Below are 16,192 nucleotides of genomic sequence, written 5' to 3'. Positions count from 1 at the left end.
TTAAATATATTTTAGTGAGATAACCTCTACTGCTTCCTGGGGCAGAAATTTCCTCAGAAAATCAGTCAGGATTTTGGTATGTATATGTGTACATTTTGATTATTGAAACTCATACAAATTAGCAATTTAAAAACTGCATTCTTGAATAAAGATGATCACATATAGGCATTTCTATAATTTTTGCAACAAAAGACGATTGCAAGAATAAAAGCGTGTATGCAATTTTTTTCATGTCTCAAACATCTGAAGTTTATTCTACGTGATTCTTACATTCAGCAAGTTTGGCCGGCCCCAAGCTAGAATTTAGGGGTCATGCAATGTTTGCTGCTGATGCAAAGCTGGTGGGGGGGTGGGGGGAAGGAGGGGGGATACAGCATAGGTAATGGCATGGCAATTTGAAATAAATGGGGACAGATTGAAAGAGGCATGTTCAGAGAGTGTTCTTGCACACAAATTATCGGAGATTAAGAAGTATGGGTAGCAACCAATTAGGAAGACAATTAGGAGGCGAACAGAAAATTCCTGACTGAAACTTGAATCTTGTTCTACCAAACATGAATAATTCTGATCAGTAATAATAATATTCAAGTGACATTAACTCCAGTAATTGCTATTGAAAATACAAAAATGTTGGAGGAACTCAGCATGTGTCCATAGGAGGTTAAGATATATTACCAACGTTTCGGGCCTGAGCTCTCTCTCTGGACACTGCAGAATCGGAGTTCCTCCTGCATTTCTGTGTTTTTATTAGTCTAATCACAGCGTAAACACACTTCACTTGTGGTTACTACACAAGTTTAGTAAACAATAACTGCTTGCACTTTATTAAACTTAAAAAGAATTGTTCCAGGCAGGAATAGCAAATACTAGAGGACGTGTACAAAGTTAAGGGAGGGAAATTTAGGGGAGACATCAGGGGTAAGTTTAAAAAAAAATACAGGGAGTGGTGTGTGTCTAGAATGCCTTACCAGGGATGGTGGTGCAGGCTGAAGCATTAGGGGCATTTACGTGACTCTTAGACAGGCACATGGATCAAAGAAAAATAGAGGGTTATGGGGTAGAGAGGGTTTAGTACAGTACAACTCCGATTATCTGAAGCGGTTGGGACTGGGCCTATTTCGGATAAACATTTTGGAGAACTGGACATTTATATAAAAAAAAACCAGCCCAGTAGCAACAGCAAATCATTTGTAACAGTGTTTAAACAACACAAGGGAAGGCTCTTTAAGCATTAATGTTTAATTCTCACCAAAAAAAATGCTGTCCACCAGCACTTCCCCACCGAGGCCTGGGATCTTGAGGTTCCTGCTGCCGCCGCTGGGAGCCAGAAGTCCCTGGTCAGTTTGGCTCCAAAAAAATTTCAGAGAATCCGATTTCAGATAATAAGAATTGTACTATACTATTTTTGAAAAAAAAAAACATGGGTTAGCACATCATTGAGGGCCAAAGGGGCTGTACTGTGCTCCTCTATGTTGAGAGAGAGAGAGAAAAAAAAGAGAGAGAAAGAGAGAGAGAGAGAAAAAGAGAGAGAGAGAGAGAGAGAGAGAGAGAGAAAGAGAGAGAGAGATTGCTGGAGGAACTGCGGAATTGGAGGGAAATAAATGCCCCTTTACCAGGCACCTTGTCCCAGGAAATAACCGGTTAAGGGTTCAGTGCAAAAGGAAAACAATTAGCATGCTGGCATCAACTGACACCAGAGATTGACAGCCTCTAGCCCTGGTGCCAGCATGCTGATTAAACCAGTGGAAAAAGGAAACTTTCATCCATTATCCCCATGGATGAGCTGTGTTCAGTGGAAAAGCAGTCAGTGTCCCAGTTAAAGGTGGCCCAGTGGAAACAGCACAAATGGCTTCCAATTCCAGGACACTGCACGGCCAATTAACTGGGAGGCCAGTGGAAAAAGGGAGAATGTCTTAGATCAAAATCCTTCATCGTCTCGAACTTTTAATTACATTCAACCAATTTCCATGCAGTATGTACATTTAAAAAAAAAATCAGTGATAAAAGAGTAGAAATGTAATTGATAGTTGTGCAACTCAAACACATTCATAAATATCCAAAAGAAACAGGCTGTAACAGTTTCATAAACTAAACCAATTATAGAAATGTCAATTTTAAAAATGAGTGGATCCTGCCAATTGAATATTTTGTAACAAGAAAGTGTTAAATGAACCCATCTGTTTTCATCAATTCAGTTTACATGTGAACTTCAAGGCTTGTGTCTATTACTAATAGATAGATGTAAAATATTACTTAAAAATTAAGAGATTTGCAATTTACTAGTTGTTAGATTCTACAAAGCAACAGTGCAGGTCATACTAGTTACAAAAGAAATAGAAGCAAATTATAATACTTTTCTTTCTCCTTCATAATTTGACATTATAATCCAATATTTGAGGGCTACTTAAAAATTTGGATATTAGTGAATGCTCTTTGTTAGCATTTCAAGCTGAAAAAGAAATGACCATTTTGCAGAAGCTCTCACATTGATATTGTATCTTTTATCTTACAAAGAGATTAGAATCCACTCTAAACTGAAACTTTTCCAACAGTTTTTCTTGGCACCAAACATTTTGTACATTCTGTCCTAATTGCTGGATGATAATACACACTATTAAATTACATTATACACCAAAGAAATTACATAAATCAAGATAGCAGACTCTAAATTACACATGGAGTATCTTCTTGACTGTAAAGATAATATCTTTAATCTGAGGTATGCTGTTATCTTCCAAGATCTTTGCATAAGGCATAGGGATATCTGCACCAGTAACTCGCACAACTGGGGCGTCCAGGTAATTAAATGCCGGGCCTAAAATGAAATATTGTATTATAATTACAAAGCTGCAATTCAAATAACTATATTATCATGTTATAAACTTATTGGAGACATTTTAATTATTTATTAATTCAATGTTCAGTAAATCGGGAAACTATTACACATCCTCCATATCTGTTAGTACTTTACCTTCCATGATTCTGGCACAGACTTCAGCACCCACTCCAAATTGTGGCCAACCACCCTCAACTGTTATCAAGTGATTGGTCTTCACCACACTATTTTCGATAGTTTCAATGTCCAAGGGTCTGATAGTACGCATATTAATGACCTGAAATCGTACAAATCATTTCATTGAGACATTTCTGGAAAAGGGTTCATCAATTGCAAATGCAAATAGATGGCACCACATATACAATTTCACATGACCATTCTTTTGTGAAAAGATTGAACGACAAGCACGAATGAATGCTATATACAAGATTCAACAAGTTTCTCGAGGAAGTGGTGCAAAGAATGTTCTGAAACAGCTGCTCTACTGAACAACTATTGCCAGATACATGAAAACAATGAAGGGATCAGTTTTAGGCAAGATCTAAAACCGCAATTTCAAGATAAATATTTCTCAAAGTCTTTAATTAATCAGCTTGTTCAGCTCTTGTCAAATGCCTCAATCACATGGCTGCTTGACCATGACAATGAAATCTTTGTATAATTGTCATCTCTTCCTCTACATGTAGAATGCATCAAATTAAAATGAATGCACCAATTATTCACTGGAATAATTTTGCAGGTAACATCGACATGGATGTGCACCAGATCAGCGTAGAGAATTGAAACACCACGTCGTCCAAAGCTGAACTCACGGTCAAATGTGACATTTAATGTAGGTTAATAACAGTCCCCATAAAGAGAAATGGAGACAGCAGCTATAGAAAGAAAAGCATGACTGAATAAACATTACATATCCAGTTTTCCTTTGATTTAATTGGAAGCAAATTCTGCTCATCTACTATGGGATGCAATCATCTGACCATATAGATATTGAAGAGAAGTGGTGATACGATTAAAAAGAACTGGAACTTTAACATGTATTTGGGGCTGTATAAAGATGAAAAATAGTATGTTTAAAACATTTTTTTGTTCCATCATCCCAGTACCAAAGAGGGCGACATTAACAGCCCTCGTGGCACTGAACTGCACTATTATGAAATGCTTTAAGCGTCTGTTGATGGCATGCATCAAAGCACATCCCCCCCCCCCCCCACCACAAGAGATGTTGGGCCCATTTTAATTGGTCTATAGAAGAAACTGTTCCAATCATGATGCCATTCAGGGGCTCCTCTACTTACGACGGTCCAACTTACAATTTTTCAAAGTTACAATGGTTCAAATCCGTACATTCAATTTCAAACTCCGTTTCTTTCCTGCACTTGCGATCTACTACTCTTTCAAGGTGCTGGGCCATGGCGGCATTGTGCGAGAGTATCGCACAACATACACTCTCAGGATGCTGACTCAACCATGCTCAGTCTCTGTAGCGATCATGCAAACGAGTGAAATTGATGACCCTGTCAATTTAGCATTCCCATCATCCAGCAATTCATTCAATGCTTCAAACATTCTTCTTGCCCAGTGTGCTTTCAGCTGCGTAAAATTAATGTTTCTTTTTTCAGTGTATTTAAAATTTAATTATAAAAATGGTAGGCGTGGTATTCTTTTTTGACTTACGATGGGTTGGCCGGAACGTCACCCCATCATAAGTTGCGGAGCACCTGTACCTTCACTCTGTCCTGACCCACCTGGAGAAAAAGCCTCACATGTTGGCTACTATTCATTGACCTCAGCCTGGCGTTTAATACAATCATTTCCAAGAGACGGAGAAGCTGCCCTCAATGGGACTCAACACCCTTCTCTGTAACTGGATTCTGGACTTCCTAACGGAAGGACCACAGTCAGTAGCAGAACATCGAGTACCATCATGCTGTGAAAAGGGGCACCTCAGGGCTGTGTGCTCAGCTTTCTCCTGTTCATGCCACTGACCCACAACTGGATTGCCAGATCCAGATCGAACAGTCATCCAGTTTGCAGATGGCACAATAGTAGTCGGCCTCATCAGCAATAATGAGATGTACTACAGAGAAAAGGTGGAAAATCTCATGAAATGGTGCGAGTATAACTCGAGTATCAACGTCGACAAATGAAGCAGATAATCTTGGACTTCAGGAGGACTAGGAATGACTACCCTCCACTACACATCAAATAACTCAGAAGTGAAAAAGAGTAGAAAATACCAAGTTCCTTAGGGGATCTATTTAACAAGTGACCTATCGAGATATGCAACAGCGACCGCACTTCCAGAGATGACTGAAGTGGGCAAAGCTACCGGCCACCATTATATCAACCTTCTACCGGAGTTCTATTGAAAGCATCTTGCCGGATGTATCGCAGTGTGATACGGCTGCTGTAGAGAATTGGATTGGAGGTAATCCACAGGACCACAAAAGTGGCAGAGAGGATAACTGGGGTCTCCACTTCACCACATCGAAGTGATCTATTGTGATCATTGTCTGAAGAGGGTATGTAAAATCATTGAGGACCCCTACCTCCCCGCACATATCTGTCAACTACTCTTATCGGGAAAGAGATACTGGAATACAGCCAGCATCACCGGGCTGAGGAGCAGCTTCTTCCTGTGGGCAGTAAGAATGCTGAATGACCAAAGGAACTGCTCCCACTAATATTTACTAAAGGACATTTATTTTTGTAGACGCGTATTTGTCCTACATTATGTATTGTCAGTTTGCATGTGTGTTTTTTCTGGTTGTATGCCTGCGTGTTTTCCACCGAGGACTGGACAACACTGTTTTGCCGGGTTGTAAACATAAAACATAGAAACATAGAAGATGGGAGCAGGTCATTCGACCCTTCGAGCCTGCTCCACCATTCAACGAGATCATGGCTGATCTTAAAGTTCAGTACCCCGTCCCCGCCTTCTCTCCGTAACCTTTAATACCCTTATACTGAAGCAATAGATCTAATTCCCTCTTAAATATATTTAATGAACCTGCCTCTACTGCCCTCTGTGGCAATGAATTCCACAGATTCACCACCCTCTGGGGAAAGAAATTCCTCCTCATCTCGGTCCTAAATGGTTTGCCTATTATCCTCAAACCATGGCCCCGGGTTCTGGATTTTCCCATCATTGGAAACATCCCATCTGCATCCACTCTGTCCAGTCCTGCCAGAATTTTATATGTCTCTATGAGATCCCCTCTCAATCTTCTAAACTCCAGCGCGTACAATCCCAATTTGCGCAATCTTTCTTCATAAGTCATTCCTGCCATTCCAGGTATCAGCCTGGTGAATCGCCTCTGCACTCCCTCCATTGCAAGAACATCCTTCCTTAGATAAGGTGACCAAAACTGCACACAATACTCCAGGTGGGGTCTCACCAAGGCCCTGTACAGCTGCAGTAAGGTATCCTTGTACCTATACTCAAACCCTCTTGATATGAAGGCCAACATACCATTTGCCTTTTTAACCGCCTGCTGTACCTGCATGCTCGCCTTCAGAGACTGATGTACAAGTACCCCTAGGTCTCTCTGCACTTCCCCATCTCTTAACCTATTGCCATTCAAATAGTAATCTGCCCTCCGGTTTGTATTACCAAAGTGGATAACCTCACATTGATCCACATTGTAGTGCATTTGCCATGGATCTGCCCAGTCCCTCAATTTATCCAAATCACACTGGAGCTTCCTGACCCCCTCTTCCATGCACACAACCCCTCCTAGCTTAGTGTCATCTGCAAATTTGGAGATATTACATCCAATCCCCTCATCCAGATCATTAATGTAAATTGTGAACAGCTGGGGTCCCAGTACAGATCCCTGTGGCACACCACTGGTCACCGCCTGCCACTCAGAAAACGAGCCATTTATCTCAATTCTCTGCCTTCTACCTGCCATCCAGTTCTCAATCCACATCATTACTTTGCCCCCAATCCCATGAGCCTTGATTTTGGAAGCCAGTCGTTTATGCGGGACCTTATCGAAGGCCTTTTGTAAGTCCAGGTACACCACATCCACTGGCTCTCCCCCATCTATTTTACCTGTCACCATCTCAAAGAATTCCAATAGATTTGTCAAGCACGATTTACCTTTTGTAAATCCATGTTGACTCCGTCCGATCCCTTCTCTGCTAGTCATATGCTCCGCTATTACATCCTTAATAATGGATTCCATCATTTTGCCCACTACTGATGTAAGGCTCACCGGCCTATAATTCCCCGCTTTTTCTCTACCCCCCTTTTGAAATAGTGGGGTAACATTAGCTACCCTCCAACCCTCCAATTGTGCAATTGGATGATAATAAACTTGAACCTGATTTCAGCTTTCATAAACGAGATATTTTTTTCAGTCACCTACCTCACAATCAATACCTTCCTTTGCAAGAGCAACAGCTGCATCCATGCAATTGCCCACACTTTTGGAGTGTGCAACCAAGGTGATATTCGTTCCTGCAAGAAAAACAAACATTGATTAGAATTGAACTGCACAGATTAACCCGTTTTAAAAGCAGATCCAGTAAGTATGATAGAAAATAAATCTGAAACCAAAATTACATAAAGCATAGCCTGATAAGATTAGCAGCCAGAGATTTATCCAAGCAAATTAACTCAACTAATCTCATTCATCTTGTGCATCCATCTACAGGACAAGAAAAGCAAAGATGACAAGTGGACTGACTGTATGTGTTCAACACAATTTTATCATCCCACCACAATATATTGCCCTTCATAAATCAAATGCTTTAGCTAAATTAATACACCAATTGCATGAGAAAAGTACCCAGATCATGATATGTTTCTGATGCTACCCCGAAAAGAAATGATCATTCTAAATTTTTTTCATAAAGGAATACAGTCTGAGTTTTAAAGGTCAAAGGAAAAAAAAAAGGGGCAAGTGTTATTCACTATTTCAAGTTCATCACTTCAAAATTCTTTTCAGATAATATGCTGTGTCTTCTATTGCCAGTGATAAACGCTGCAAATTATTTTTAATTTTTAAATGTCTTATACACGCAGAGACATTAAAACTGAAGTACTTAATAGGATCATATAAAAACTATAGAATATTACAGCACAGAAAACAATACCTTTGGGCCTTCTAGTCTGTGCCAAATTATTATTCTGCCTAGTCCCACTGACCTGTACCCAGTCCAGCACCCTCCATACCTCTCCCATCCATGTACCTGTGCTAATTTTTCTTAAATGCAAAATAACTTAGCCCACATTCACCACTTCAGATGGGAGCTCATTCCACACACCCACTACTCTCTGAGTGAAGAAGTTCCCCCAAAACTCCCCTTTCACCCTTATCCCATGTCCTCTGGAACCTCACTGGAAATAGCCTACTTGCATTTACTCTATGTATACCCCTCATAATTTTGTATACCTCCATCAAATCTCCCCTCATTCTTCTATGCTCCAGGGATTAAAGCCCTAACCCATTTAACCTTTCTGTGAAATTCAGTTCCTGAACCCTCAGTAATATTCTAGTCAATCTTCTCTGTTCTCTTTCAATCTTTAATTTTTACTATCAGTATCAACTGAAAACATATCATCCCTTTTGTCTCCTAATCCGCAGCTCTGCATCAGATCCAACAGAAGGGTAGTCAGAATCAGCAATTTGACCCTGCAACCCTCGTTTCTTTTCTCATTTCCCCTGCTTCTTAATGAGACATTTTCCTGGCAAAATACACCGTAAATGAAGTTAATTATTCACAAGTTTGCTAATGTCTCCCTACATTCTAAATCAGTGTTTGTCATTAATCCCCAGTTTAGCATTTGAAAAGTTTTAATGATTCAAAATCATTCATCTAAAATGTTTTCACAAACTTAACAACTTAAATCAATGTTCTTTACTAACGTGTCCCTCGATTAATGCATTGGCCTTTTATTCCTTTCTTTTATAAAACTGTAACATTAACTTAGGTGGTTTAAGTTTTGAAATCTATAGAATCCTGAACCATTTGAGTTACCTTTCATTCCAAACACCGTTTGCATGAATTGACAAAGGGTGGTGAATGCAGTATTCCTGGTGTACATTACAATAGTAAATGGGTCAAAATACTCCAGTTATAAGACTAGGTGATTTATGTATTCGGGACTGCTTAGAGGATTCTTTGGTCATCTGGGAACATCCATGAATTTAGAATCACTCAGTCCCATACTGTTACAAGAACACAACTTGGACATCCAATATGAAGCCCGTGCCATCCAGGTGGATATGTATATCAACATTTCCATTTACAAACCTCAAATTTCCCCATGACCTTGCTTCTAGCTATCCAACTGCCTTTTTTTTTAGTCTGGTTATAGTAAACAGCATAGGTGTGCATGACAAGAACAAATGTAGAGGATCAATTGACAGTTATAGACATGAAGCAGATTCAATTAGGCCCTCCATGAAATGCATATCTGAAGCAGATATTTGCAATATTGCCGATTGCATCTCACCACATACGTTGCAAAAATGCAATATCAGATTCAAAGATAGTTCATCAAGTTTTAATTCTTGTACATTGCAGGAACATAATTTTAAACAAGAATATAAGCAGATACCAAGCACAAGTTAGGAAGAATGTTAGTGGAAAAATAATAACTCAAGGCAAGAGGTAAACAAGAGGCGCTTTCAGATGGACCCTCCGCCTTGAGGCTGGTAACAGGAGCGGATTTAAAACTGTGAATGCATCTTTAAGGTGACTGCCCTAAAAAACTGCTGCAGAGTTAACTGGTCCACCTGAAAGAGCCTATTCAAATCCAGAAGCGTCTGGTAGTTAGTGCCTCTGGATCTGATGGAGGAAAGGCAATGGATGCCACAGCGCCACCTGTCATAAAAAGGTGGCATAGCAATGGCCATCTTTCCTACCTCTAATCCCCCACACAGGTGGAACTGCTCTGTGCTTCCCACAACAGTTCCAGATGCATGGGGTATTATGGCTAGGGAAGACCGCCATGCTGTTTTGAGCCGCAAAGGTGGGCTGCCAGGCAGCGGGGCGGGCGATTATGCAGCTTTACAAGGGGGTGTTCAGGCCACCTGAAAGGGCCCAAAAAGTCTGCAGATGCTGGAAGACTGGAGCATCACAAAGTATGGAGGAACTCAGCAGATCATTCATCATTCATTGAAAGCAAGATGTTTTGTGCCAAAATTCCTTCCAACGGGACTAGCAAGAACCAAATCGACATTGAATGAAAGGGTGGGGCAGTACTGGAAGGGGAAGGAGCACCCACTGGCATGTGATAGATGAATACAAATAAGAGGAAAATGAAAAGGAACCAAGAGATGATGGGGAAGGAGGGGTGAGAAAGATACATTGATAGGTAGGTGGCAGGCAGGTAGGGATGGTGGGGAGAGAAGGAAAAGACAAGGATAATGGGGCCAGAGAAATGAGGAGAAGCTGGGCAAGAGGCAAGACCTTGTTGTAGATGATAGAAATTCTCTGTCAATGGACTAATGTATCACCAGGTTGAGGCCACACCCCCATACTTTCCCTTGTCTGAGGCCAATTTACTTTCTTTTTTCCTCTCCTCCACCTTCCCTACTTCACCCACACCTTCCTTCTGCCAGTTCCCTAAACTTTTCCTTTAATTTCTCTTATCAGCGAGGCTTTCTTCACTCTCTGATCCTTTGCTTCCTCCCATTAACCTCTTGGCTCCTTTATTTCTTTCCCCTCCCACCTACATCCACCCTTCACTTTCCAGCTGCTGCTCCTCCCTGTCCTACCCCCTTATTTGGGAGTCCATCCAGTTCTTCCTATACCCAATGAGGAGTTTTTCAGCCAGAAATATCAATTATCTCTTGCTTTTCACTGATGCTGCCTGACCCACTGAATTCCTCCAACACTTTGTGTGTTACTTAAGGCAAGTTACAAGTTCCATCAAAAACATTTAGAAATCATCCAGCAAAGTGATGAACAGGTAATGTTTTATTCTGCCGAGAACAGAAACAATCATCAGGTTATAGAACCAGTCTTGAAAAAGCAAACAAAAGATATCAAAATTGTTGTTAAGATGTTCTGACTATACTTTTACTTACCTGTTTTTTCTATTTTGGCTTTTCCTATTGGAATAACGAAGTCTTTCGACTGGGTTTCCTCAGATACTTCGAAGGGCACACCGTACATCAGTTCATTTTCCAGAAACACAACTGGAAGATAACAAATAGTCAACATATCTTACGAGGACATGTGCAAGATGTGGTTTTCAACATTTTACAGTTAACAGCCATATGCATCCATTGCCAAAGATATAGGGATGTAAAAGTTCAAAAAGTTCCAGTTCACAAAAGTGGATGGCTTTGTGGATGAAAAATAAATGCAGACTTTCTTGGAGTACAAGAAAGATTAAAATTCATCTCAATATCTACCCAAGATGCTTTTTCTTCCCTTTGATACCAAGAAAACAAAAATCTCAATTGAGATACTTTATAACTTTTAAAATTTGGTAATCTTAAACCTCCTTGATCTTTTTTCCATGACAACTTTTCCATACTTATCCTTGCCAATTTTCCTTTCCATTAAAAACTCCACAATATTCTTACTTAATCATCTCAAAAAAATTTCAGGCACCTGAATTGGTAATGTTTAAAATAAGTATTGAATTCTAGGAAATATAGTAATTTTAACACAATTCACCTGTCCTATTAACATTATTGGTAATTCCTTCCATCTTTTAAAATCTTCCTCCAATCTTTTTAAAAGTGGTAAATAATTAAATTTATACAAATTATTCAATTGATTACTTACTATATTATCCCCAAATATTTAACCATCTCACTTTGCCATTTAAATTTTACTAACTTTTTACATTGTGTATAATCTGCATTAACCATCAGCATCATTTCACTTTTATCCACATTAACCTGAGTAATATATATGAAGACATGAAGTTGAAATTAGATATACAAAAATAGATTTTTGAATCTAGCAATAGCGAGAAAGTGTGTAGCTAAAACATGGAAATTGGAAAATAATGTTAAAATAGAAGAATGGTTAAATGAAATAAAATATTGTCTCCCATTAAAAAAATTACTTGTAATGAGAGATGATTATGATAAATTTTGTCAAATATGGGAGCCTTATATGAGATTTATGAATATAGACTAATCCAGACCTTCTAACCACCCCCCCTGAAAATAAGGTACTTTCATCAAGAAATCTATTATGGTATTATTAATGTGGTTATAATTATTACAATGAATGTGTTCTTTTTTTCCTATCTTCTTTTTCTATCTGTATGGGTTAGGGATGGTGGGAGGTGAAAATTGAAAATTATCTAGTATCTATTGTGTAATGTTATGTAAGTTAATTTGAAATGTATGAAAGATACTCATAAATAAAATTTTCAAAACAAAGATTCAAATTGCTCTTTCTCCACCACACTATTCAGAAAATCTCCAATAATTACAATTAAAGAGCAAGAAAGTCACAATTCAAGGCTCAAGATATTGAAGTTCCTGATCTGACCTGGTAATTTGTTGCTCAATGTTTATCTAACCTACTTAACACAACTCTGTGAAAGTTTCATCCCAAACATTCCCTTTTAGTTTTTGAAAAATCAGCATCTGATATTTCTTTTACATTAAAAGAAATAATGTAAAAACATATTTTAATTACATTAAAAACATATTTTACTCAGAGGGACAGAATAGCATTTCTAATTGATTCTTTCATTTGAATTGCTCTCAGTGAATTAATAGCACAAGTTATCTACCACCTTCTCAAAAAAATATTTGGAAGGACGACAGGGTTAGTGTAGGAGTTGTGCACAACACTTACAACGGCAGAATCCAGTTTGAATTGGGCACAATCTGTAAGGTGTTTGTACGTTCTCTGTGTCTACATGGGGTTTCTTTGGGTGATCCCATTTCCCCTCCCCCCCCACTCTTCAAAATGTACAGGGGTTGTAGGTCGATTGGGTATACTTGGGCAGCACAGGCTCATAAGCAGGAATTTTGAAATTTTAAAAAACTAACCAGGATTATCATCTCGAATGGCAGATTTCAACAAGCCCTTTGCATCTTCAGCACTCCAAGGACTAACCACTTTCAATCCAGGACAGTGGCTGTACCATGCTGCAAAGCACTGTGAATGCTGAGCTGCCACTCCAGCTGAAGAACCATTTGGACCTCTGAAGACAACAGGAACAGGCACAAAACCTCCAGACATGTAGTATGTTTTGGCCGCAGAATTGATAACTTGGTCAATTGCTTGCATTGAGAAGTTGAAGGTCATGAATTCACAGATGGGCCTCAAGCCACCCTGAGGAGATAGTAAACATTAAATGACTGCATTTCCCAAGGACATGTATAACAAAACACATTAACATGCACAACATTTACACAAAAACTGATATGAATTTTTAATTTGTATTCTAATATACATAATGATTTTATACATCAAATTCATTGCAATATTTTGTTTGAGGTACATTAGTCTGTTCTTTGGAATAATTAAGTTTCAACTTCAGTGTTGCAAGGATAAGAGCTGAAGCATATCCGTAGTGATGAAAAACAATGCTTTTTTTTTAAATGAAGGCACTTGTAGTTCTATCCAATGGGCCAGATTCTATCGAGAACCGTTGGGTCCATGTGCAACAAGCTTGAATTTCCACATGTACTCAAAACCAAATATGCAGATGGCTGGAATTACACATCTTGAGTTGAACAGCAAAGCAAAAATGTTCTGTAACTCCCTAGCCTAAACAACTGATACCATAGACAGAAGGCCTCCATTGATTTTAGGAGAACCACTGAAGGATTAAAACAAGCAATAGTGTCCTCCTTAAATACTTGAGTTCAGTATTTAAGCATATTAGTTCTCACATTTTAATTTTTCGTATTAAGAACATTTCCAGTGTCAGAAAGATTCAAGTTTTTAAGCTGTCAAACAAGCACAAGTCTTGCTTAAGCTGGCCGTGAAAGCATCTTTCAGGGATTTTGTGAGATCATTCTGTCCACTCAACCTTACTCATCCCAAACCACGATGAGGCCCAAGTGTAGAAGACCTACGTGAGCTGTATCTCCGAGATCTGGCTACTTTTCTCCAGCCAACTCCAAATGAACTGTGCAAACGAGCTAGTTTTAACTGGGCTTTGAGATCAACACGAAGCACGAATGGATCACCATGGACTGCGACAATCTAAGCAACTTTTAACAATCATGTGCTGCTTTCTCACAAGATGTTTGTAGTTATATAATTATATGCATCTGATGCAAGTTACATACAAAATAATGAAGTCACATACCATGGCAGCACCAACTGCAATTCCTGCAAAGCCCATCTGAAAAAAGGTTCAGCAACTTTAGTATCCCATGTAATTAAATGAAAATTTAACATTAAATACTCTTAGAGTGAAACATACCTCTGAGATTGGAGTGTCTATGATTCGCTTATCTCCCCACTTCTTCCACAATCCACGACTTACCTGTAATAATGCAATCACCAATTAGTTATAGCTTCATTCAGGACTTACAATACATAAAAATTTAAACATTAGCAATACTTCACCTTGTAAGCACCATCATATTGTGCTACCTCTTCTCCCAAAAGAAAAACAGTTTCATCTCTCTCAATTTCTTCATCTAAGGCCTGGGTCAGAGCATCGCGAACAGTCAACTAGAGAGGAAAAAACGTTTTTAAAAAGAATCACTGAACCTTGTTGAACAAATGTTTAATCTACAACATGAATGCACCGAACAGCAACCCATTCATGCATTACGACATGAATGCACCGAACAGCAACCCATTCATGCATTACGACATGAATGCACCGAACAGCAACCCAAAGATACTTCATCAGATGTATGCAGTCCTGAGGAATACTATACTCTTTCAGATACAATCTTTCAGTTAAGACAACAAAGTCTTGCTTTCAGGATGCCAGACAAGATCCATGGCACTATTCTAGAGCAGGGAAGTTGGTTTGTGTTCTGATCAATATTTATCCACAATATCAAAGCAGATCAGGTTATTATCACATGTTCATGTTACAGAGCAAAAAACGGGACCAGCAGTCGACAGGTTTGCTCCAAAACTCACTGACCTAGATTCCTCCACTCCCTTCTGTGATACAGGTTTATCACCTGTGTGAAAAAGTTTTCCTGACCTCAGAGCCATATGGCACATCCCAAAGCTGTAGCCCCTGATTCAGGCTTCTCCAGTCAAGATCATCCTTCCTGATCCAGTCTGAGTTCCATTAGAATTTTATGGGGTTCTATGGAGATTCTCGCTTGTGCCCAACAGTAAATAATTGCAACTGAACAAAACATTGGTATCATGTATAGTTCTAGTCACCACACCACAGGAAGAATGTAGTAGCAATAGAGAGTGTAGTGACCACGTCTTTGTCTGGAATGGAGGGCAGTGTGTAAGGAGAGATTGGAAAAGATAGATTAATTCTCAATTTAATGTAGAAGACACAGGGGTGACCTTTAGGGGATTTATACAATCTATCAGCATAGATAGTGCACAGATAAATTGGAGGAACACCACTTCCTAGTCTATCTCAGCCATCTCCAACCAGACAGAAGTAATATCAACCTCTAGTTGTAAACATCTGAAGCTTACTGTATATATTAAGCAAGTTTGGCCACCCACGAGATAGAGACTGTTTTCTTAAGACACCACCTCTTGCATATGTCTTTGATGGAGTTTCTTGCATTTCTCCTCCCAGACGGTAGAGGTGAACTCCTCTCATTACTATCAGACCTAAATCGGCCACAGGTTTACGAACAAACCCCTGCCCCCAAGCATCTGGAAGAACTCAGCGGGCCGGACACCATGCATGGAGAGGGACTGTCTGCCCTTCTGCAGTCTCTGGTGCCTCTACAAGTTTGCACCTGGATGGAAGATGCAAATGCAGCTATTTTCCCCTATACCCAAGAACACTTTATATAAAAAAGCTTTCATAGATGAGCCTCACTTCCCACTCATTCCCCAGCCCCCCCGCCGCCCCCACTCCCCAGCTCCCCCGCCGCCCCCACTCCCCAGTCCCCCACCCAGCCCCACTCCCCAGTCCCCCCCCCCCAGCCCCAGTGTACCTGAGCAGTGGCGGGCGCCGTCAGGTGAAACTGTCTCCGTGTCCGCAGGCCCGGGATACTCTGTGTGATCAACCATAGGTCAGAGTTACTGCGCAGCCATCAACCTACACACCGCTGACACTCCACGGCCACAAAGAACCTGCATCACACCTTTCCACCGCGAAACAGAGCCCTCAGCGCCGCCATTCCGCGAATGGTCCTGTTCAAGGGTGGAAGGCCTGCCGCTGACAATCTCAAGGAGAAAGCCCGCACGCCGATATCAGCCAATCAGCGGCCACGACCCTGACTCCGACAGCTTTGGCCA

At 40.0% G+C, this 16,192-nt stretch overlaps 1 protein-coding gene across 1 annotated transcript; it reads right to left on the bottom strand.

The window, feature by feature from the left end:
- Nucleotides 1-1,927: 1,927 nt before the first annotated feature.
- On the bottom strand, nucleotides 1,928-16,159 carry pdhb (pyruvate dehydrogenase E1 subunit beta). The gene is made up of 10 exons (XM_069939581.1): nucleotides 16,039-16,159; nucleotides 15,889-15,948; nucleotides 14,357-14,464; nucleotides 14,211-14,273; nucleotides 14,094-14,129; nucleotides 12,823-13,108; nucleotides 10,885-10,995; nucleotides 7,213-7,304; nucleotides 2,972-3,113; nucleotides 1,928-2,815 (listed from the first exon to the last, which is right to left on the bottom strand). Exons 1-10 carry the CDS (start codon nucleotides 16,072-16,074, stop codon nucleotides 2,670-2,672), a joined length of 1,080 nt encoding a protein of 359 aa, XP_069795682.1. The 5' UTR covers nucleotides 16,075-16,159; the 3' UTR covers nucleotides 1,928-2,669.
- Between the last annotated feature and the right edge of the window lie 33 nt (nucleotides 16,160-16,192).

This window comes from Narcine bancroftii, chromosome 5, assembly GCF_036971445.1.
Source record: "Narcine bancroftii isolate sNarBan1 chromosome 5, sNarBan1.hap1, whole genome shotgun sequence".
NCBI lineage: Eukaryota > Metazoa > Chordata > Chondrichthyes > Torpediniformes > Narcinidae > Narcine > Narcine bancroftii.
Note: the sequence above shows the minus strand (reverse complement) of the source record. Positions and strands in the feature narration are given on the sequence as shown.